At 38.2% G+C, this 23,718-nt stretch overlaps 1 protein-coding gene across 4 annotated transcripts in view; it reads left to right on the top strand.

Annotated features, from left to right (window-relative positions):
• Nucleotides 1-23,718, top strand: part of NETO1 (neuropilin and tolloid like 1) — a 108,551-nt gene that overhangs the window by 40,806 nt on the left and 44,027 nt on the right. For 3 of the 4 annotated variants that reach the window (XM_070778655.1, XM_070778656.1, XM_070778657.1), the window contains exons 5-6: nucleotides 16,474-16,515; nucleotides 16,595-16,761. In XM_070778655.1, coding sequence (XP_070634756.1) covers nucleotides 16,474-16,515; nucleotides 16,595-16,761 — 209 coding nt within the window. The remainder of the gene's footprint in view (nucleotides 1-16,473; nucleotides 16,516-16,594; nucleotides 16,762-23,718) is intronic. The other variant, XM_019987005.2, reaches the window with a different exon arrangement.

The following is a 23,718-nucleotide window of genomic DNA, read 5'->3' on the forward strand; positions in this document are numbered from 1 at the left end:
TGTTGCATCATCCTGTGTGTTTCCCAAGGAGAGCAGATGTCTGCTGAACAAATGGTACCACCAATACGAGCAAGTGGGCTGGTGGAAGAGGGACAGAGTTCTATTGCCTGGTTAGGTAAAGATGGCAAAGGATACTGCAACCAGCATAATCTGTCCTTGATTCTGCCTTCCAGTCTGGATGGTTCCAACACATTAATCTTGATGTTTAACTGCTCTACATGGAGGTAAATTGTGATGAGTTGAAACTTTAGAAATAGGAGCTTATACAATCTATTTCTCACACATTTTTTGTCAGTCTTTCCTGAAATGTAAAAAGTAAAAAATCATTTATCTGTCTCTCATTGTCTATATATAGACTAAATGAACATCAATGGACTGTCCATATGTCAAAGACTTTTCTGAATTTTTTGGAGTAGTTTAGAAATTTGAATTTTCTCACTTATCTAGCTTTAATGTAAAACATATTCTTCACTTCCTTCTAGTACAGAAGCAGAAACAGAACCATTTTATTTTTTCTAGTGCCAGAATAATGTTGTCTATATGTTTTAGTTTTTATAGTATGCATCTCATGCCAATAAGTACATTTTGAAATAGATTCTGGAAATGGTTTCATTAAATATAATTAACTGAAAAAATTAAGTCCTGATATATTAATAATATATAAATTTAATATCCTGAAATGACAGTCTTTTCATATCAAGTATAATTCAGAATTAATTTTATGTATTTAAAGAAAAAGTAGGGGGGCAAGATAGGGGTATAAGATTAAGAGATAAATTAGCAACGAGGATATATTGTGCAGCATAGGGAAATATAGCCATTATCTTGTAATAACTTTAAATGGAGTATAATCAATAAAATGTTGAATCACTATGTTGTACAAATACATCAATTAAAAATAAACTTTTTTATTTCTAACATATTTTATTTTGAAATTTCTCTACATTTAACATTATTTTTCATGCTTAATATTATTATTGTTTGTTTCCTTGTGAGGAAAGTTTCATGATAGTTGATAATAAGGAATTTCAATATTTGAGAAAATAAATTTTAAGATAGGCAAATTAAGAAGTGAAACTAGAATTATATCAAAAGTCTTAATGTTTTTAATATTTCAAGTCTTTTAAAATTCAGATTTATATATTTTAGTGTTGGAAGACTTAAGATTAATTAAAGGCTTTATTGTCAGAACAGAACTTAGGAATGTTATGAAAATATCTCATTTTGAAATAAACCCTATATTGATGTTAAATATGTTTGTAATCATAGCATTACTTAATTGTGAAGTGTTAATCAGTTGTCAAAATTTCAGCAATTATACAGTTTTTTAGAAGTTCATAATTTTCTGTAAAGAACATAGTATCAAATATATAAATAAGCTAAGATTTGTTAGAAGAATATATACATTGTTGGAATGAAAAGTGTCACAATTTTCCCAGCATCATTTGTTGAAAAGAAGGTCCTTTTGCCATTGAATGTTTTGGAACCCTTTTCAAAAATCATTTGACCGCATATGGGAGGACTTAGTTTTGCTTTTTATGTCAATTCAGCTAAAACATTATATACAAAGTACTGAAGAAATGGGGGACGAAGGCAAAGAGATTGGTTAGAATTCTGATGCCCTAAGGTGAGAAGGTGGGACTAAGATCTTTGCAGACTGGAAAAGGAGGTTGGTAGTGAGAGGTTTTACAAAAATAATTGAAAGCTCTTGGTATCTTGCTGATGAAAGAACGGTGCAAAGTTAATTTTGTTTTTGAAGTTTTCAGCTCAGGGAATCGCGAGAAGGCTAATGATTGATAAAATGAAAAGTCTAAGGGAATAAAATTAATGGGATCTCATCAGTCTTACTCTCTGACTAAACAGGAGGGACCTCATTTTCTCCTTCCAACCTAAAATTTATGATGTTGATTTATACTGCTATAGACCATTACTTTGGGGAAACTATGGATTATTTTTACACCTCTTAAAGAAATAACCTGAAATGCAGTTATATTTGAAAGACAGAAAAATAAGCAAAGGGAATGCAGATTTAACAAATGTCTCAATAAATAACTGGGTCTTAAACTAGTGCTGTCTAAGGGCAAATGAACAATTTCAGAGTTTTTGTAATGCAATAGTGTTTTCAGAGTTACACAAGTATTTTTTTAAATGCAGTGGAAAGAAATGTCAGTATAGTGCTATTTAAAATTCTAAGACATATTCCAATGAACATTTCAAATTGTGTTTGATGTAGGTTGAAAATTAGCTTGATTTTTTTAATCTTTAGGAAATGATAGATTTGGGGATCAAATGGATGCTCTGGCATCAATCATTCTCCCCAGGATGGAGGTAACACTTTTGAGAGTTAACTCTTTTGCAGAGTTGGATGGGTTTTGGGAGCTCTGGTCTGATATGGCTAACATGTTGTTCAAAACTAGGTTCCCAATTCCAATCACCTGTATTCTCAAGTGAAACAGTCATGAAAAATACTGTCTTATACACTCATTCGAACCTGCAGAATCACTGTGATCTGGGGGACCTGAGGAGAGGGGGATGGAAATCGCTGTCAAAAATGGAAATGGAAAGATGATAAATTTTTTTGTAATTATTTAATTCCCCTAGATTTAAAATGGATAAAGATTACTCACTAGTGGAGAATACAAAAAAGTGATGATCTTTCCGTTTTCAGATAGTTTCATAAACCTAGGAGAAGACCTCTGAAATTGCCAATTGTGATGTTAGATACAGTGCTTTCTTACATGGCTTCATACATATTTAGATTAGCTCTGTTTTACTCTAAAATTTGGATATAATTTTTGGGCTAAATGACATAAAAGGTCCTTCTGTACCTAGTCTATGTTGTTATACACTAAGGGAAAAATGGATATCTGGAAATTTACCAGGTATCTAGCTTACATTTGGATATTTATAAACATTTGTAAGAATTATGTTATGACTTTTATGCAGGAATTCTCCAACTCATCTCAGGCATTTGAGGAAGTGAGATGCACTTCCCCCAATTGAAGGCTTTCTAGTAGAAATAATTGCAGTGTGAAGAAGATAATGAGGCTACAGCAATTGTATTTAATTTGTAATTTTAAAACCACAAATAATATTTTAGGTATATAAAATAATATTTCAGGTATTTTTCATCCATTTTTCACCCAAGAGTGAAAATTCTAAATTTTACATGGATATAATTTGTTTTTAGGTGTCACTTTATACATCAGGAAATATGTATCCTATCTATGATCTATCAATAGTTGATATTGGCAAGTCTGCTTTGTACCAAGCCCAGCTGATATTTTTATCCTAATCTTTTAGAAAGAAGCCTTATTGTTGTTACGTAATACAAGTTCAACATCATTAAAGCTTTCTGGTGGATTCTTCTTGATGAAATTAATATTTAATTCACTTTTTGATGATATATTTTGGCTTTTCTTTCAGGTCCATTTTGTTTAATTGAATACATTGTCATTTTTTCATTTATTATTGTTATTAACACTATTTAACTGGCAAATCATTTTGCTCTTCTAATCTCAATCCTTCCACATCTCCATGCATTGCTTGTGGCTGTGATAAAGGGCTGCTCATGGCCAAGTTTGGGGATTTAAAGAGCAGAAGTCTAGCTAGAACTCAAAGATTCTGTCCTTGGTGAAAGGGGGTGGGAATTGTGACTTAAAAGTAAGATCACATTTACATATAAAGACAGAACAAAGTCTGGTCTAGACTGGGAAGCCATTCCATGGACTTCAGGAGGATTTTTCAGCAGGAGCGTCCTGCATGCTTCCACACAAATCAATTGCTAGTGCCAGAGCTTGGCTTGTTGAATTTGCTCTTTTTTCTGGTCCCGTTGTGGCTCTCTTTGCCCATGTGCACTGCTAGTGCCTGGCATACACACTCCAGTGTCCTTGCCAAGGGTACCAACAGAGAACATGCCCCACGTTTCCAATTAGAGGCTGTTCCAGTTCTATTTAGAAGGGGCTAAGCTCGTCAAATTGACAGGAAGTTCAAAAAAATCTTGCCTTAAAAAAAAAAAACAATCTTGCATTGAAGCTAAATTTGCTTGGCTTTACAACTTTGCTATTATTGTTGTTGTTCAATCACTAAGTCGTGTCTGACTCTTCGTGACCCCACAGACTGCAGCACGCCAGACTTCCCTGTCCTTCACTATCTCCTGGAGTTTGCTGAAACTCATGTCTATTGAGTTGATGATGCCATCCAACCATCTCATCCTCCGTCACCCCCTTCTCCTCCTGCCCTCAATCATCAGGGTCTTTTCCAGTGAATCAGCTCTTTGCATCAGCTATGACTTATAAGGCTTCTTCAGGATACTTGCATTTATATTTTTAAATGAAATGAAAGACATAGCATTTTAATAAAATATGTCATTTTATTAGTTGTCAGTGATGTGATTTATTTAGCGTGAAGTGACCTAAATGGGATGAAAGATGCTGATGTGAGGATGAGCCATTCCTCACCACCCCGCTTCCACACACACACAACTTGTGGAGCCACCCCTGCTTTCGGTTCCTGCCATGTTCAGAGCCAGGAGGATTCTATTCCTCTGTAGCCATGTACACACACGCCGGGCAGATTCCAAAGCAATTAGTTATCCCCAGACTCTCAGTTGCTCTCAGGAAGTCATTTCCTGTTCTGACTCGTCTAGGCATAAAACCTCAGATCCAGTCTCAACTACCTGCCATGGTCTGCTCACTGGCTGTAAAAGGATTTCCAGACATGAGGCTGAATGAGAGGAGTATAGAGTTTATTAGAATCAGAGATGCTGTTAGAACAGTGGGCTGGCTCAAGAGAGAGTCAACCCCTTTCGTGGACTAGTAGCCAATGGTTCTAGGCTTCCCTGGTGGCTCAGCTGGTAAGAATCCACCTGCGATGCAGGAGACCTCCATTCCATTCCTGGATCAGAAAGATCCCCTGGAGAAGGGATAGGCTACCTGCTCCAGTATTCTTGGGCTTCCCTGGTGACTCAGATGGTAAAGAATCTGCCTGCAATGCGGAAGACCTGGGTTCAATTGCTGGGTTGGAAAGATTCCCCTGGAGGAGGGCATGACAACCCACTCCATTATTCTTGCCTGGAGAATCCCATGGACAGAGGAGCTTGGCAGGCTACAGTCCACAGGGTCGCAAAGAGTCAGACACGACTGAGGGACTAAGCACAGCCAATGTTTATAACCTGAAGACAGAGAAAATCCCCACTGGAAGAGTGGCTTTAGGTGACTGGTTAGGATGCTATAGCTGCTGCTGCTAAGTCGCTTCAGTCGTGTCCGACTCTGTGTGACCCCAGAGATGGCAGCCCACCAGGCTCCCCCGTCCTTGGGATTCTCCAGGCAAGAACACTGGAGTGGGTTGCCATTTCCTTCTCCAATGCATGAAAGTGAAAAGTGAAAGTGAAGTTGCTCAGTCGTGTCCAACTCTTAGCGACCCCATGGACTGCAGCCTACCAGGCTCCTCCATCCATGGGATTTTCCAGGCAAGAGTACTGGAGTGGGGTGCCATTGCTTTCTCCGAGGATGCTATAGAACAGGTAATAAAATGAGTATTTTACCAAATATGGGGCCAGGGAACTGGCTGTTTAAGATCAGGAGACTCATGGTAACAGTTGCTATATGTGTGTGCTAAGTCGCTTCAGTTACGTCTAACTCTGTGCGACCCCTTGGACTATAGCCCGCCAGGCTCCTCTGTCCATGGGATTCTCCAGACAAGAACACTGGAGCAAGTTGCCATGCCCTTCTCCAGGGGATCTTTCTAGTCCAGGGATCGAACCTGTGTCTCTTAGTCTTCTGCATTGGCAGGTGGGTTCTTTACCACTGGCACCACCTGAGAAGCCTTTTGGGCTTGGTTAATCCCAGAAATTTTTCCCTCTGACCTTGGTACAAGGCTGTACACCTGGGACCTTGAAATAGGCCTCCACACTATCTGCCAAAATATTTACTCTAAACTCTCCTATGGTCAACCTTCCAATCTTCCTCCTGATTACTAAACAATACTCACTATGCATGTCAAAAGACATGAATGGGTACCGGGAAGGGAGCGATGAGAAGTAATGGATGAAGAGAGGAGGGCATTGGAGGTATTTTAATCACTGACAGTGCTGACAGCACAGTTGTGCCAGCAAGAAATGTCCTACTAAACCAGTTCTAGTGGAAAAAGATGGTTCAGAAGATGGATTCAGTTATTTGTGGTTTCATGTGATTTAGGACCTACTTAAGAAGCCAAATCCAGCCTCTGTGCCCCGACACTGAATTAATTCTAGGAGACAGAGTTCTGGATCACGTAGAAAAGATTAGCTTTGTTGCTTTGCTGGGTGAAGGGGGCTGCAGTGGGCTGACGTCCTCAAAACTGTGTGTCCCAACCTGGAGGTGGTAGTGAGTTGTTTTGTATTAGTGGTCCAAAGAAGGCTTGATCAGCTCGTGGACATGCTCCTGATTGGTTGGTGGTGAACTAATGTGGAGTCAGTCATCGGCCTTGTGGTTCCAATGGGTCTGGGGTCTATGTGTTTGTGGGCAGCATACTGTTAACCTCTCTCACCTGGTGGGGGTTTCAGTATCTGAAAAACAGGTCAAAGATACTGTGCTGTATGGGCTTCCCCGGTGGCTCAGCAGTAAAGAATCTACCTGCTGATGCAGGAGACTCAGGTTTGACCCCTGGGTCAGGAAGATCCCCTGGAGAAGGAAATGGCAACCCACGTCAGTATTCTCACCTGGAGAATCCTGTGGACAGAGGGGCCTGGTGGGCTACAGTCCATGGGATGGCAAAGAGCTATGGACTAACAAACAGCACCGTGATGTGTATCCCTTGAGGGGAAACCAGGACTCTGGGCCAGGCCTGCACTACTGTGCATTACCTCTGCGTCTCCCCCATCGCCTACTTTGCAGTTATCTGGACTTGGTCGTTACAACTCAGGGAGGGTCCTGGAGGCTAAATGAAGACTGTTTCCGGTAATCCAGAAATGGGGGACACAGGAAGCCTTTTGTGCCCAGGAGCCCCACAGGGTCTGGCTTGATTCCATGATCATCTACTTACTGGATGAGTGAATGAGGGAATTCTGAGAGAAACTGTTGGCAGGGGAGTGGTTTGCCAATAATCAATCAAGAGCTTTCCTGGTTTCCCTTGGACAGAAAATTTAATACGTTCTATAATATCTGATTCAAATACCAAACTCTGGTTTTGGACAAGCTAGTTTATTTCTTTTAATTGTCTTTGTTATTCTTTTAACCTTCTGATGATTTCTTCTTCTCTTCTTTCCTCAAGGTTTGTCTCTATTCTATAGAGAAATGCATATTTTCTGCCTGGAATATTACTATTGCCTTGTGACTATCAAAAACAAACATTGCAAAAGCCTACTTCATGTGAACACAAGCAAAATCCAGCATCTGTGCATTCATTTTATAAGGAAGAATATATTCTCTCAGTATATTTAAAATTAAGAATATGAGCATCATGAGGACACAGAAAATATTTACAGATAAATAAATAAGGAAGTAATACATCTATAAAAACCATGCAAATATCAATAATATTTTACAGGACTTGCAAACTTCCTTCCAAAAATTCTTGTATGTTTTTATTTCTAAAATTCATATATGCATAAATTTTATGTTAATCTAGAAAGAAGAAATCATGATATGTAAACTCTGCACTGCGGGCTACAGTCCATGGGGTCACAAATAGTGGGACACAACTGAGTGACTAACACTTTGACATTCATATTCACGTTTCCCTTATGAAGGCAAACTCATAGTGAAGCCACTGTTGTCATAGATAACAGTAAACCTTTAGAAGAGGCTTAAATGCATATTACACTGTGCATTTTATACTGGGTTGATGTTGCTTCTGGAGAAAAGAGAAATCCGATTATTAGAACACTATACACTATGATGATGCAAGCTATCTTAGTACTGTGCTGCCGAGTGTTTTTGCAGTCAGTTTTTAAAATGGCATCCTAAATTCAGTTAACCGATTTCCAAAACCACAAACAGTACTTTTCAATCTTGAGTAGGAAACAAAGCTGAACACCGATGGGCTGCAGGCAGGTGAAAAAGACAGGAAAGTGCTTATTGACGTGGGCAGTTAGTTTCGAGGCAAAGGCTGATTTAATAAAGATACAGACATTACAGATTTTCAAAAGTAAGTAGAGATGAGAGGTGGAGACATTATGGAGCTCATGACATAATTCAGGCTGTGCGAGATGGTGAAAATTTGACGAAAATACCAATTAGCTTTCTCTGGTTGAGCTGTGCACTGCAAACATACTACAGTATCAAAGTTGATTTCTGTAATCAGGGGGTTTTACATGGCCATGTCAAGCAATTACATTTTCCCATAAATGTTCTTCTAGAAACACTGCTGTGCTCTATGGTATAATGGCTCACTTGTACTTTTAAAAGCCTAAACCAACAACATCTTGATGTTAGTTAAGAAAAATATGCTTCCGAACTATTCAGTGATTTGTGCAAAGTTTTAGGTTTAGCCTTTGGGTCAGAACTAGTTTATTTTTCTAAAGTTGTCGAAGCTCTATTTTTTTTTTTTTCATTTATAAAATGAAGATGCTTCTGATTTTGATTTAGTCATAATTTAGTCAGATAAACAATAGTTTACTGAAAGTCCAACTACTAGCTGGGGCTTCCCTGGTGGCTCAGATGGTAAAGAATCTCTAACAACAATGCTGTAATATTGCTAACATTGTGGAAATTTCCTTGGTATGTAAAATAATGAATTGCACAGTCCTGAATTTAATAACTTGCCATAAGAAGTTTTGTTTGGATTAGACATTTCCCCATAATTCAAAGATGGAGTTGGTTAAGGCAGAAGTTCTGAAATATTTTGGTCTCAAAAGGCTTATCTTTTAACAAATACTGAAGACCTCAAAGTGCTTCAGCTTATAAGCTATATCATTCAGTATTTGTCATATTAGACATTTAAACTCATGAAATTTTAAATAACTATTAATTCATAGAAAAATCACACTGAAAACCAATTACGTGTTAACATAAAAGCATATTTTAAAACATTGATTAATATTAACATATCCATTAATGAATATTAAAATAATAATAATTAGGGGGATTACATTGTTTCACAATTTTGTCTGGCTTAATAGGACATAGCTAGATTTCTCAGATCTGCTTCTGTATTACAAATTTCTAATGTGCTCTTATGATGGAAGTATATGAAGAAAATTCAGCCTCACAGAGAAATGTAGAGGGAAAAGGGAAGAGTGTTTCACAGCCTTTTCACATGGATACTAGCCCAAACTTCATAAAGTGATAGTTTCTCAAAGCTTAGTTGCAATGGGGAATGGGAAACTGTGTCAGTGTTCATATTCTGTTTCATTAACATCTGTTAATGTATTTTCCTCTTCAAATGCCTCTTTTACCCATGCATAATTATTTAACACCAAAATCACTAAATAATGGTTATTGGATCACTGTTAAGCAGATCTTCCAAATATGAACATATTTCATTACTCAATATCGAAAGTCACACTTTTCACATAAACAACAGTCACACTGAAAAATTACTTCGGTACTGAGGATCTATCAAATACACACTGATGGATATGTTTCAGTTCGCTTGAATTTCTTCGTTGGCAGCAAATATTTTCAGTTTGTTTTCCTTGAAAAGTCAGCATATTTACTCTGTTCTTTCTGCAGAAAAGATATGTAATCAAAATTTTACATTTTGAAAAATTAGTAATTTTGAATGCCTCATCAAGGAGATTCTAAAGCAAGAGGCTTTTGTACTGTCAGGAATGCACGGGCATGAATTATGTAACGGAACCTAACAGCTAAGGTTTGGTGCCATTGTCCTGATTCAGCAGTTTTATTCACTTATTACTTTTTGCACCATCAGTGCAACTGTCAACACAGATGTTTCAGTGGAAGTCCTAAGATTTAGAAGCTATCCAACAATTTGAATATTTCAATACTACTTGTGTTTGTTGCCAAGCGTTCATATAAACGAAGATCTATGATGACTTTGAGAAAAATAAGCAAGCTCAGCCATGTCTATACATCTGTCTATCTGTTAGAAAAAAGTAAGGTTCCGTAGAAAAAATGTTAACTGTCTTCTTGTTTAAAGCTAAAATTTTACATCTGCAAGTTTCTGTATAGTTGGAAAGCGGCAGTGTCTTGGGTTTTGTTGCTTTTTAAAAAAATACTCTTCAGCCAGTAGACATTCAACAGTGTCAGCTGATGAAAGCATTGCTTGATTAGTTTTTCTGGTCTGTGTGTGCTTCTCTAGTCAACACAATAACTTGCTTTGTAAGATATTTCAGTGACTGTTATTTTTAGTTTGAAAAGTGAAATGAATTTTTGCTTTTTTGGTTTTGCAATATTATTTTTTGTTTATTCAAAATTTTCCCAAATAAAAAGTAATATGTAATAACTATGCAATTATATAATATTATCTCATATACAATTATTAACATACATTATTTCACCATAAAATTAAAATATGTGTATTTTACTATATTTAAAGAGGCATTGTAGACTTTTGTAAAATTAGGAAACTTGCTTTCTTAACCTAAGTGCATGTTTTAACACCTAACGATGCTGAAAAAGAAATTGAAATAACAGAGTTCTCTGACTCATGGAAGTGAAAGATCTCCTTCAAAGAAAATGAACTAAACTCTAAATAAGAAATGAAAGTATAATGAAATCTGTACTTCCCCAGGCTTCATAGATGTTAAAATTTAACTGACTGTGTGTTATGCAACTGGACATTTTTGAATGGTATTACTGCATTAGTTCAATTGTGGCATAATTTTGAGGTCAATCACTAAAGAAAAAGAACTGAATTTTTCAACTGTAAATGTGATGAACTCTTTAAAATCGAAAAATTATCTGTTACAGCTTTCAAACTAGAAATGCAAAAGACAACAAAGCATCTTAAAAGGTAAGTTCTCACACTGGTTGGAGAAGCAGACACAATACTCTCTCTAAAAGAGAATTTTAGCTTTTAAAGAGCGTATTATGTTTATGTTTAAAATATTCAAGACTTCCCAAACTATTAACTGTCTCAAAATAATGCTGCAATCAAACTGTCACAATAAAACTACTATAAAATATATTTCTCCTAAATCACAATAGGGCAAATTATTAACATCAATAAAGCTGAAGGAAAGATAGTTTTTTTTTTCCCCATCTTTTCATTTCTTATGTAAAGCTTTTTCATTTTATTTGGAGTACATTTCTCCTTTCCATAAATAAGAAACCTCTTTGAAATATGAGTTTCATTCTTTTCTCAAACTTTAGATGCAGACATTGTAATGGTGATGGAGGAAGTGAGTTTTAGTCTCCTCCATCTCTGACAAAATGTCCATCCTTCACAGTAAGAAAAATATATTATAAATACATTTGTTTCATTTCAGAGGAAATACTGTTAAATTTCATAATGCTTATACTTTATCTATCTATCTATCTATATATATGTGTGTATGTGTTTGTGTATTTATAAAATAGGACAGGAAAAACGTACTAATTCTAGCTGTGCTTCCGTGTGGACTCAAGACAAAGTTCAAGATTTCTAAATTAGAATGTATTGGACAAAAATGGAGTTATAGAGATTATGGCAGGGGAAATTAAAGATAACAGGTCAGTGCCCTATTAAATCATTGAGAATAAAGTGGGCTCATCTCTGAAACTGTATGTCATCTCTACCCTAAACTCACTGCCTGAGACTGCTCTTGAAAACATGAGCGAATGCTTCTTTAACCACACTTGTGATGTTATCACGTGTCATGTAGGATCTGAAAAACTCTGCCCTACATTCTTGAGAAATGAGGATAGCAAAAGACAACATTTTAGTAGGACTGTGAAACAGGTTAGCCATTGGATATCATGAAAGAGTCTCCTGAACCCTAGAGGCCCCTGACCATAACTTGAACAGTGTTGGGTTAGGAGAATAATTTGTGATAATAACAACAAAATCCTAAAACCTCAGTAATTTCAGTAATTGAAATTTACTTCTTGCTCATGTAGCCTCATCAGGAAAAGGCTGTGCTCCACTTCCATTTCGGAACTGGAGCTGGAGTTCTACATCTTCGAGGTCTGCCTTCTGATGTTGACCCCGGGAGAGAGAAAGGGAGTGGATAATGTTTTCAAGAAATACTTGTGAGTTCAGCCTTCAAGTAAACATTACTGTTTTGCCCATATTTCACTGGACATGGTACCCAGAGTTGCAAGGAAGCCTGGAAACATAGTCAGCTGTGTGCCCAGGAAGAAAAAAGATGTGGTTCATTAAATAGGAGGTCAGTCTTAAATACAACACCTAAGTACACTTAAATACAACATTAATGATTTCCTATAAGTGCCTCTGGATTGGAAAAGTGTTGATATAAAGCATTGCAAATCAGTCAACAATATAAGATAATCAAGTTATATCAGTTCATATAACTCATACAAGTTATACATATAACTTGAATATCTTGTATTGTTGACTGATGTGCAATTATTTTTATACGCAAACACTAAGACATATGTTATATTCAGTAACATTTATTGTGTACCTATTATGTCCAAGCAGTGTCTTGGGTCATGGATAAAGGGAGGAAGAATACATACTGGTGTACTTTTTTATAGTCTAGTGGGAGTAGGTGGTCAATAAAAAGATAATAAATATGAAATAATAATGAGTTTTTATATTTAAAAAATGAACAAAAGAAAGTGGGAGTCAATGCTGCCTTAGAGGGGGTCATTCAGAAAGGTCTTTCCTCAAAGATATTTGAGCCAAGAACTGAAGAATAAGAAAGATTCATGGGTGCAAGAGCCCTTCGGGAGAGAGATTGCAGACCTAGAAAAGAGCAAGTTCAAAGTGCTGAGCATGAGAACAGCCTAGGGTGCTGGAGAAACAGAAAGCGTCCATGTGTTTTGAGAGGAGAGTGTGAGGTTAGCAGCCTGGGGTGTGCTGGGCAGGTGGTCTGGGAAAAGAACAACCAGGATGTTGTGTTCCATTACAGAGAGTTGTGGCTTTAACCTTAGGGCAGTGGGAAGCCAGGTGTGTATCATGATTTGATTTGTGTTTTTAAAAGTTGATTCAGATTGTTTAGTGGGGCATAGACTTGGGGAGCTCTAAGTCCAAGGTCACTGTGCTTCTGCATAATAATTTATGTCATTGCCCTGGACAACCTGAAGCAATAAATCAATCTCAATATCCTTAAATTCGGTGTTGGCTGTTTTTACAAATCACTGTGTTGTTTATTTTTTCTTTGTTTCTGCAGCTCACAGGGGCCATGTATTAATGTGCTGGTCATATTACTGGTGTCTAATTCACAAATGATTATTTTCCCCAAAGAATTTTTTTTAAGCAATCAGTGCTCTCACCATTAATACAATGACAAAAATACATTTTTTCAATTCTCAGAACTGGAATTTCTCTCAACGTTGTCTGGCATGAGTTATAAAAATGACAAATGTTAGCCTTCAAACTAGAGAATAGAATACCAACTACATTCTCACAGGAATCACAGGAACAGCTCTGCAAGAGAATGAAACATTCTCATCAAAAAGGAGATAGTGAGTAGCACTAATGACCATTGTTAAGTATTATGCAAAATAGTAAAAAAGAATGTAATGAATAATAAAGAGTCCAGATAACTGAGGATGAGATGGTTATAGCGCATCACCGACTCAACAGACATGAGTTTGAGCAAGCTGTGGGAGATAGTGAAGGACAGGGGAACTGGGCAAGCTGCAGTACATGGCGTCTCAAAGAATCGGACACAACCGAACAACAACAAAAATAACTGAAGTAGGCAAGCTTAATGGCTGGAGCTTTTCAGTACCAATAAAACTGCTAAATGATGACAGGCAGTTTGCATAATTCTCTACAAAATAATTCTTTTCTTGTATACAGTAGGTATTAACATACGCATTTCTTGAAAAAATGATCAAATACCCATTGACTTAGATGAAGGGAAAAAAGTCTCTGCTAGGAGGAGACCGATCCAAATAAACTCTTTGTCCTCATTTCTCTTTCTTTAATGGAAATTCCATACAGGTATTTCTGTTTTCTTTTCTAAAAAGGTAAAAGAACTGTTTTCAAAATACTTATGCAAAATAATTTCTTTGTTGATTCTAAATGTATTGTTATTCTAACAGTGTCCTGCAATAAAGTGAGTCTAAGAAGAGGACAGAGGACGCGTCTAAATTGTAGGGGGAACAATCCTACAGTCCTTTCAGCTTCAACAGATCAGTGCAATTTACTAGTTAAAAAACCCACAAAAAATTAAATATTTCCTTTACTTTGTAGAACTAGTGACATCAGTCTGCAGTTATGGGCTCGTGCGTTCACATACAGAGATGCGCTAAGAGGCATTCTCAGATACACATGGACATACACGCACACATGGTCTTAATATCCAGACCTAATTCTATCCAGAAAGAGTGCTAGCCTTCAATACTTCAGCCCCAGACCATTATTAAGTGGTGTCTTACAAAACATTTCTAACTTCGTACGACTTTTGATTTATCACTAATACCATAGTAGCAAAGACAAATTAAATTTCACAATCATCTTTTAAATTGAATACCATGTGTCTCCAAGATAAATCATAGCCTTTGATGCCTTTGCCCATAAATAAGAGAAAATCAATTCAAAGTAACCGAGACTATAGGGACGTGTATTGTTTCAAAAAGCAAGAAGCTCAGAGAGTTGCAAGTCCAGACAAAGTGAATACAATGCCCAGTGATATCCTTAAGGACTCACAGTTCTCCATGGTTCCATTCTGCTCATCATTTGTTGCGGTTGTTTAGTCACTAAGTCGTTTCCGACTCTTTTGTGACCCCATAGACTATAGCCCGCCCGAGTCCTCTGTCCATGGAATTCTCCAGTCAAGAATACTGGAGTAGGTTGCTGTTTCCTTCTCCAGAGGATCTTCCTGACCCAGGGATCTAACCCTCATCTCTTGCAATGCAGGCAGATTTTTTTTTTTTACCACTAAGACACCTGGGAAGTCTCTGCTCATCAAAAGATTCAGCATTTTCTTTCTTTAGCCTCTGCCAACATCATAAGTTGCCCACCACACATGATCCCAAAGGGGCCAACATCAACATGCCGACAACCTGAGCTGGGAAAACTATACGCCTTGTCTCTATATATTATCAAGTGAAACGTTCTCAGAAGCCCTCCAATAGGTTCAGTGGTATGTTATCCTGGCTGCATACTCACTTCGGAATCAATTCCAGGAGATGGAAACGAGACTACCACTTTTGGTTTATAACAATTAAGATGCTGCAGAGGCTCATGGTAAATCAGGCTTCCCTGAAAGCACATATGGGGCTTCCCAGGTGGGAAAGAGTCCACCTGCCACGGCAGGAGACTCAAGTTCAATACCTGGGTCAGGATGATCCCCTGGAGAAGGCAATGGTACCCCACTTCAGTATTCTTACCTGGAGAATCCCATGGAAAAAGGAGCCTGGGGGGCTGCAGTCCATGGGGTCACAAAGAGTCAAATACAACTGTGTGACTGAGCAGGAAAACACCTAAATGAGCAGAGAAGGACAGACCCCTGGACTGGGGGAGACTGAGAAGACTGGGAAGGGACTGGATGTTGAGTAGACAGAATCCTGAGGAGCTCTTTGAAAACTAGCATGGGATGAAGAGTTGGGGAAGAAGATTTGAGGAAAACAGGATGGGGAATTCCCTGGTGGTCCAGTGGTTAGGAATCCTCACTTTTACTTCTGAGGGTCTGGGTTCAATCCCCGGTCGGAGAAGTAAGATCTCACAGGGTGCACAGCCCAGCCAAAACACCACCACCAAAGGAGCAGTGTAGCGCAGTCGGCGGAGAGAGGGACTTTATGGTTTATGGTGTTCCACTTTCAATTCTGTTTCAACAATTTAAAGACTCTTTGAAATCACACAAAATAATTGTATCTAGAATAGGTGGACGTTTACCCAAACCTTGACTTACCTATGGATTTTGCTGTTGGTTAGTTGCTCAGTGGTGTCAGACTCTTTTGTGACCCCCATGCACTGTAGCCTGCCAGGCTCCTCTGTCCATGGGGATTCTCCAGACAAGAATACTGGAGTGGGTTTCATTTCCTCCTCCAGGGGATCATCCAACCTAGGGCTCGAACCCATGTCTCCTGCCTCTCCTGCATTGGCAGGCGGATTCTTTACCACTGTACCACTGGGAGGCCCCAACTATGGATTCATTTTACAAAAAAAAAAAAAAAAAAAAAACCTGTTGTCTGATTATAAAGACAATGAGTAAGATTTTTACTTGATTATTAGATGAAGGAATGACATTGGAAGGTTTTTTAAAGTGGCTCTTTGATAAAAATCCTGTAGTAATAATATTATATAAATTAACATTATAGTCTTAACATTATTATATGGTTTTTATTTAACCATTTAATTTTCCTTAATAGGTTTATAAGGGAGATTCCTGAATGATTCAATGATATCTTACTCAGTATCATTGTAAGTCATAAATACAGAATAAGACTAATTGTCTTTTTCTCAATTTTTAAGATCCTGACTTTAAGGACCTTGGAGTTTTGAAACCATTACCAGGTTGGTAAAACAGATATTTAATACTGTTCAGAGACCTTTGTTTTCTGCTGTGATCTATACTTTTGGTTTATTACTCAAGTTCCATTTTTGTATGTTTGTCTGGCATCTCGTTATTTAGTGTGTGAGTTTGAGATGGGCGGCCCTGAAGGCATTGTGGAGTCTATACAAATTATGAAGGAAGGCAAAGCTTCTGCTAGCGAGGCTGTTGATTGCAAGTGGTACATCCGAGCACCCCCGCGATCCAAGGTCAGTCTCAAGGTGAAATGCAGGTTTGACAGACAACTTGAAAAGTGTCTCCAGCATTGCATTGCTTTGAACCAACCAGACATGCTAGTATATTTCCGAATGCAATCATAAGCAATCATTTTATTTTTGTTTTGAAATGTAGCGTGTCTTCCTCTGTTTAATGTAACTTTCAGGGTCACAATCATATGGAAAGAATGCTGAAGAGATCCTTGAATAATCTGGACAAGAGACTCTAGGGTAAATCTACCTCTAAAAAATGGATTGAAACGTTGTAAGCAAGCTATGGATTAATTAACTTATGCCCTTATTGTCAGTATCTGCAGTTTGCTTGCTTTTTAACTTAAACTCTATGAAAGAAATTGTCCAGGGCTCACAAAGTCATGTATTTCTGGTGTGTAGCATTGTCGTCCAGATTCAGACTCAGATCTCTGTTTTGGAAACACTTGTTTAGGACAACTCTATTCATGCTATTATGGATGTGTCTTAAGAAATACTGGGATGAGAATTTTGTACCAGTAGCAATCACTGGTTTAGTGTGTTGATTATTTGCTTATTCTCCCTTTATTGTCATCCTTTAGAAGTAGAATATAGTTACAATAAGGCTTTACTGATTTGTTAGATTTAGAGTTGCTGGTTTATTGAAGTTGAACAGTTTGTCATTTAATTAATTGGCCTAGTATGTATATAAACTCTCAAGCACTATGGTGAAGAAATGAAAAATTATGCTGTCATATCTCCAGTTTAATTTTTAGACAACTATGTATCAAAATAATCCATGAAATAAGATCATTGAGGTATTTATAAGGTGTAGTAGAGTGAAGGAGAAGACCACTTGCCCCTGGTGAGGGGAATCAAAGGTAGAATCAAGTTGCATTGCAAGGCATCTTCTGAGTTTTGATGAGGAATGATGCTCTTAGGTAGACAGGGTGGGACTTGCCTTGATAGGTAGAGTAAATAGCTTCCCTAAGGTCATGGGATCATAAGAGATCCCCACTCTCGGGGATTAACTGCATGTGACCACGTGAAAGCAGAATTCCGGAGGTGAATCGTTAAGCTGAAGGATTCTGTTAGTGCCCTTCAAGAGCCCAGATTCATCCTGAGAGCGTTAGTGATGCATGTGCGTATGTGTGTGCCAAGTCCCTTCAGTCATGTCCGACTCTGAGACCTCACGGACCATAGCCCGCCAGGCTCCTCCATCCATGGGATTCTCCAGGCAAGAATACTGGAGTGGCTTGCCATGCCCTCCTCTTCGTGATACATACAAGACTGTGAAACAGCAAAGTGATGTGGTCAGATGTTTCAAAAAAACAGATCTTCCTTGTCTAGAAAGGACAGAGTTGTCACCCCAGGCTAGATATGAAAGAATTTGTGGCTAGATATTCCAAGTGAGGGAAAAATAAGACTCATCTCCATGTGAGTTGGAGGAATATTTCAGTAAATATTTCAGGAAATATTTTTATCTTCTCTTGATTTCCTATGCATATGTCTTTGGGGTTTGCATATAATTTGGAAGTGTGGCATATTTTTCCCAAACTTCTGGTGATGGAGATTCAGACCATAGTCCACTTTCCAGCTTTACCACTACAGGTCTCTCTGCATCAGAACAATTCTTTTAAAAGGTTAATTAACTTTGTTAAAATTATGATTTATGGCCAAAGACATAGTAATATTTCCATTAGAAAAATCCAAGGCTACTGGGGACATAAAACCCAACCTACTACAAAGATTATGTGAGAGTTCAATTGCAGTTTATTATGTTCTTACTTAATTCGTGGATTCACGTGTGCTATTCATTTTCCTTCAACTCTATGAGTGAAAGCTATTTTAGATTTTTTTTTCAACAGGAAGTATCTGAGCCCCACCTCATGGTCATAACTGGCATCATTGTCACCGCAGTGTCAAAGAGAGGGTGTCAGTGAAAGCGCACACACCGTTTCCTTCCAGCTGGTAAATAGACCATCTTTTGTAAAATCCCAGAACAATGCCAGGTGTACCTGCCTGCTACAGAATCTGGCATTCTGTGACCCAAAGGGGAAGCCGCCTGCAGAGCTGGACAAAGATGGCTCTATTGTGACAGGCCTTCTCTGTTAAATTAAAGGTTAGGGGATAGGAAGTGGCTTTGAATAACTGTCGAAAAAAGCAAGAAGTGGAGATGACGCTTTACTTGGGGTTTCTATTTATATGGAGGTCCTAGCAGCCTAGGAGAACAGACTATCAAAGCACAAGTTAAGCTTGAAATGGCTCCTGTGAATATGTGAATGATAACTGGTGACTGCAGCATATTACACAATGAAAGTGCTAAATAGCTTACTGGGGTTCCATTAAAATTTACGTCAAGTGTATGTCGCTTCTCAGCCCTTTCATAAATAGAAAATACACTATCTGATACCGCCTTTGTTTGAGAATTATAATACAGATGATTGCCTTTAATTAGAATGTGATTAACCCAGATTTCTTAGAAATTGGAATACCAGAGCCAGAAAGAAAGTTGGAAATCCATTACTGATAAGTGTGTTTAACAGATGAATAAGCAGAGTCAGGATAGTGAAGTTGGTTAACAATGAGATGTTGAAATATGTATCTGTAAGCAACTCTTTCAGAGTAGGCAATGGCAGGCCACACAGGTACTCTTGCGTGGAAAATCCCATGGACAGAGGAGCCTGGTGGGCTGCGGTCCATGGGGTTGCTACGAGTCTGACACGACTGAGCGACTTCACTTTCACTTTTCACTTTCACACATTGGAGAAGGAAAAGGCAACCCACTCCAGTGTTCTTGCCTGGAGAATCCCCGGGACGGGGGAGCCTGGTGGGCTGCTGTCTATGGGGTCACACAGAGTCAGACACGACTGAAGTGACTTAGCAGTAGCAGCAGCAGCAAGAGCAAGCAACTCTTTGGCTTTCATATAGATTCTAGAGCAAGTGAGATTGGAGCATATTAATTGTGTCTCGTTCTGGATCTGGTTCAGTAAAGAACCACTAAGGAAGGATATTGGATGAGCCAATTATGGTAACAATGTTAATTTCGTGAAGGTTGGACCTTATTTCTCTCTAGGTACATGCATGTGTGTGTAAGTCACTTCAGTCATGTCCAACTCTGCAACCCTATGGACTGCAGCCTGCCAGACTTCTCTGTCCATGGGATTCTCTAGGCAAGAATACTGGAGTGGGTTGCTGTGCCCTCCTCCAGGGCATCTTTCCAATCCAGGGATGGAACCTGTGTCTCTTACGTCTACCTGCATTAACAGGTGGGTTCTTGACCACTAGTGCCATCTGGGAAGGCCCTTCTCTCTAGGTACCCAGTGCCAGGAAAAATCTGTCATTCAGTTAACAGTCATGGAAAAAATAAACTGATATATATACATATATATATATATGTGTATATATATATATATAACTGGACATAGTGACAATCTATAAACATTTAAAGAACCGTCAGGAAATAGAATTAAGAGGATAAGACTTAATTCGCATGTTTTTTAAGTACTGCAATTTATTTGAATGCTTGGATCTAGAGAAATATTAAATATAAAGAAGGTTTTTGTTTTTTATTTTAATAATGGAGATGTCCAAAGATCAAGTTGAGAATTCATGGGAGGAATCCAATAAAGTTTGGCTGGGATTTTGTATAATAATTAAAAAGTCAAGTTATTCTTTGGCATAGATAATACTAACCTCCTTTTAAGACCAAAACCTGATGAATCTATGATAACTAACTGCTCAGATATTTGATTAGTTAGTAGAAGGATTGAAGCAAGTTGCTCTCTTGACCCCCAATCCAGTGTGATGTCACAAAACCACAGTGTTTGGGGAAATCAACAACTTTGTTAAGACAGGAAAATAAATAAGTCAAAAGACTTATAAACATATATAAATTTAAGATTATTTATTTAATAATTAAGGTTTGGGGAGGATAAAACTATAACTTTTATTAACTATCCATCATTTAAGGCTTCAAAATAATTTTTTAAATGTTACTTAATTCAAAATGTTGTGAATAATATTAAGACAAAAAAGAACAAATTTACAAATACAATAAATTAATATTTTATAGTGAAGTTGAGTTTTCAGACTCATGTGACCTTAGCAAAGAACACAGTGCAGCTCACCAATACTTCTGACCTACAGAACTTAGAGATAATACATGGGCATTATTTAAAGCAGACTTCCCAGGGAGGGCAGTGACAAAGAATCCACCAGCCAATGCAGGAGATGCAAGACACGTGGGTTCGATCCCTGGGTTGGGAAGATCCCCTGGAGGAGGAAATGGTAACACACTCAGTATTCTTGCCTGGGGAATCCTATGGACAGAGGAGCCTGGCAGGTTATAATCCATGGAGTCGCAAAGACTGAACGACTGAGCACAACCACACAACAACATTGTTTAAAGCTGCTCACTTTGTGGTGACTTGTTATGGGAGCAAGGAGAAAATTAATGCATAAGCAAAGGGTAGCAGCAAAAATTGATGACAATGGTAAGCTTAGAGGCTCTAAAGACTGAGCCTGCCCTTATTATCTCCAAAAATTAAAATAAAAATTGGATGAACGACATGAAAATTTTAACTGACAAGAGAACTACCTATGACAGTGTTATGCTTCAACTTTGTTTTTAAATGAAATCACAGTTTGTAGCATCAGATTTTGGAAAGTTACTGAGATGCTTGTCTGTGCAGGCCAGAAAATCACATTAATGTTGTTTTATCTGGGTTTGTTGTGTGGAGTGTGTGTTTTTTCAACACTTCAGAACACAGTATGATGTTCTGGTTTTCTCCTCTGAATAAAGGGCATGCTGCTGTCCTCCAAATTCATGGGGTATACTACTTAAAATTAGAAGGCCCTGCAAGTCCAGCCACAAACAGCAACCACAGAAGTCCTGGGCAACAAGCTTTTTAGAATGTAGCTTTATCTATCAAAATGTAAAGTAATATTGAAACTGTAGTCAGTGTTTCTCAGACTGTGGTGTATTTAGTTTATATTTATCATGGACAAAACCGTTCTGGCAAGTCTTAAAACATGACCCCGAACAGTGTTTGTCTTTCGCACATCACTGGGAGACAGACGATGGAAGCAGGTTGAATGGTTGATAGTAAATGTTTGCAAGTTTATTAAGTTAGTAAATTGTTAGCCAGATATCCTTGGTTTAAATATGCAAAAGGGATTCTACTCTCCCATTAGTGTGACTTGGAAGACAGACATTACTAGAAATTGCTTATATGTTCTGAAGCCTCCCAAGTCCTATCCCACAAATCATTTTGTCAGCTCAAACTCTTTGTGATTGATTAGAAAGAAGAATTCATCAAAATGATGCACTGAGAAAGATTGCAATCTGACTATTTTACTGAAGTTATATATGATTCTGTTTATCACTTTCTCTTTTCTTCAGCAGACATACTAACAAGCTTTCTATTGTTTTCGACCTTAAGTAAAACACTGTCACATGGCATTTTTCTCCTTAGTAATATTATGGCATGAGCTTTAAGCTGACAAAATATCATTTAAATCCTAATGTGGGAAGGTTTTTTTAATGTGCTATATACTATAGCTAGAATGGGAAAACTTGATCACTGGTCTAGTTAATGGATTTGGTTTGTGCAGTAACAACTCTGTACTCAGTAAAGCTAATTATCATTGGATATTTTATTTATTTTTAAAATTTAAAAAAAAAATTTTTAAATATATAATATCCTGCTGCTGCTAAGTCACTTCAGTCCTGTCCGACTCTGTGCGACCCCATAGACGGCAGCCCACCAGGCTCCCCAGTCCCTGGGATTCTCCAGGCAAGAATACTGGAGTGGGTTGCCATTTCCTTCTCCAATGCATGAAACTGAAAAGTCAAAGTGAAGTCTCTCGGTCGTGTCCAACTCTTAGCGACCCCATGGACTGCAGCCTACCTGGCTCCTCCATCCATGGGATTTTACAAGCAAGAGTACTGGAGTGGGGTGCCATTGCCTTCTCCGATATAATATCCAGTGAATGTAATTGTTCAATTCCTCTTTGGATAGCATTCTAATAAGTTTAGTTCAGTTGCTCAGTCGTGTCTGACTCTTTGCAACCCCATGGACTGCAGCACGCCAGGCTTCTCTGTCCATCACCAACTCCCCGAGTTTACTCAAACTCACGTCCATTGAGTCAATCATGCCATCCGTCCATCTCATCCTCTGTTGCCCAATTCTCTTCCCGCCTTCAGTCTTTCCCAGCATTAGGGTCTTTTGCAATGAGTCAGTTCTTCACAACAGGTGGCTGAAGTACTGGAGTTTCAGCTTCAGCATCAGTCGCTCCAATGAATATTCAGGACTGGTTTCCTTTAGGATGGACTGGTTGGATCTCCTTGCTGTCCAAGGGACTCTCAAGAGTCTTCTCCAATACCACAGTTCAAAAGCATCAATTCTTTAGCACTCAGCTTTCGTTATAGTCCAACTCTCACATCCATATATGACTACTGGAAAAACCAAAGCTTTGACTAGACAGACCTTTGTTGGCAAAGTAATGTTTCTGCTTTTTAATATGTTGTCTAGGTTGGTCATAACTTTTCATCCAAAGAGCAAATGTCTTTTAATTTCATGGCTTCAGTCACCATCTGCAGTGATTTTGGAGCCCCCAAAATATAAAGTTTCTCACTGTTTCCATTGTTTCTCCATCTATTTGCCATGAAGTTATGGGACCAGATGCCGTGATCTTAGTTTTCTGAATGTTGAGTTTTAAGCCAGCTTTTTCACTCTCCTCTTTGACTTCATCAAGAGACTCTTTAGTTCTTTTTTGCTTTCTGCCTTAAGGGTGGTGTCATCTGCATATCTGAGGTTATTGGTATTTCTCCCAGCAATCTTGATTCCAGCTTGTGTTTCATCCAGCCTGGCAATGGCACCCCACTTTGGTACTCTTGCCTGGAAAATTCCATGGATGGAGGAGCCTGGTAGGCAGCAGTCCATGGGGTCGCTAAGAGTCAGACACGACTGAGCGACT

This window comes from Bos indicus, chromosome 24, assembly GCF_029378745.1.
Source record: "Bos indicus isolate NIAB-ARS_2022 breed Sahiwal x Tharparkar chromosome 24, NIAB-ARS_B.indTharparkar_mat_pri_1.0, whole genome shotgun sequence".
Classification (NCBI taxonomy): domain Eukaryota; kingdom Metazoa; phylum Chordata; class Mammalia; order Artiodactyla; family Bovidae; genus Bos; species Bos indicus.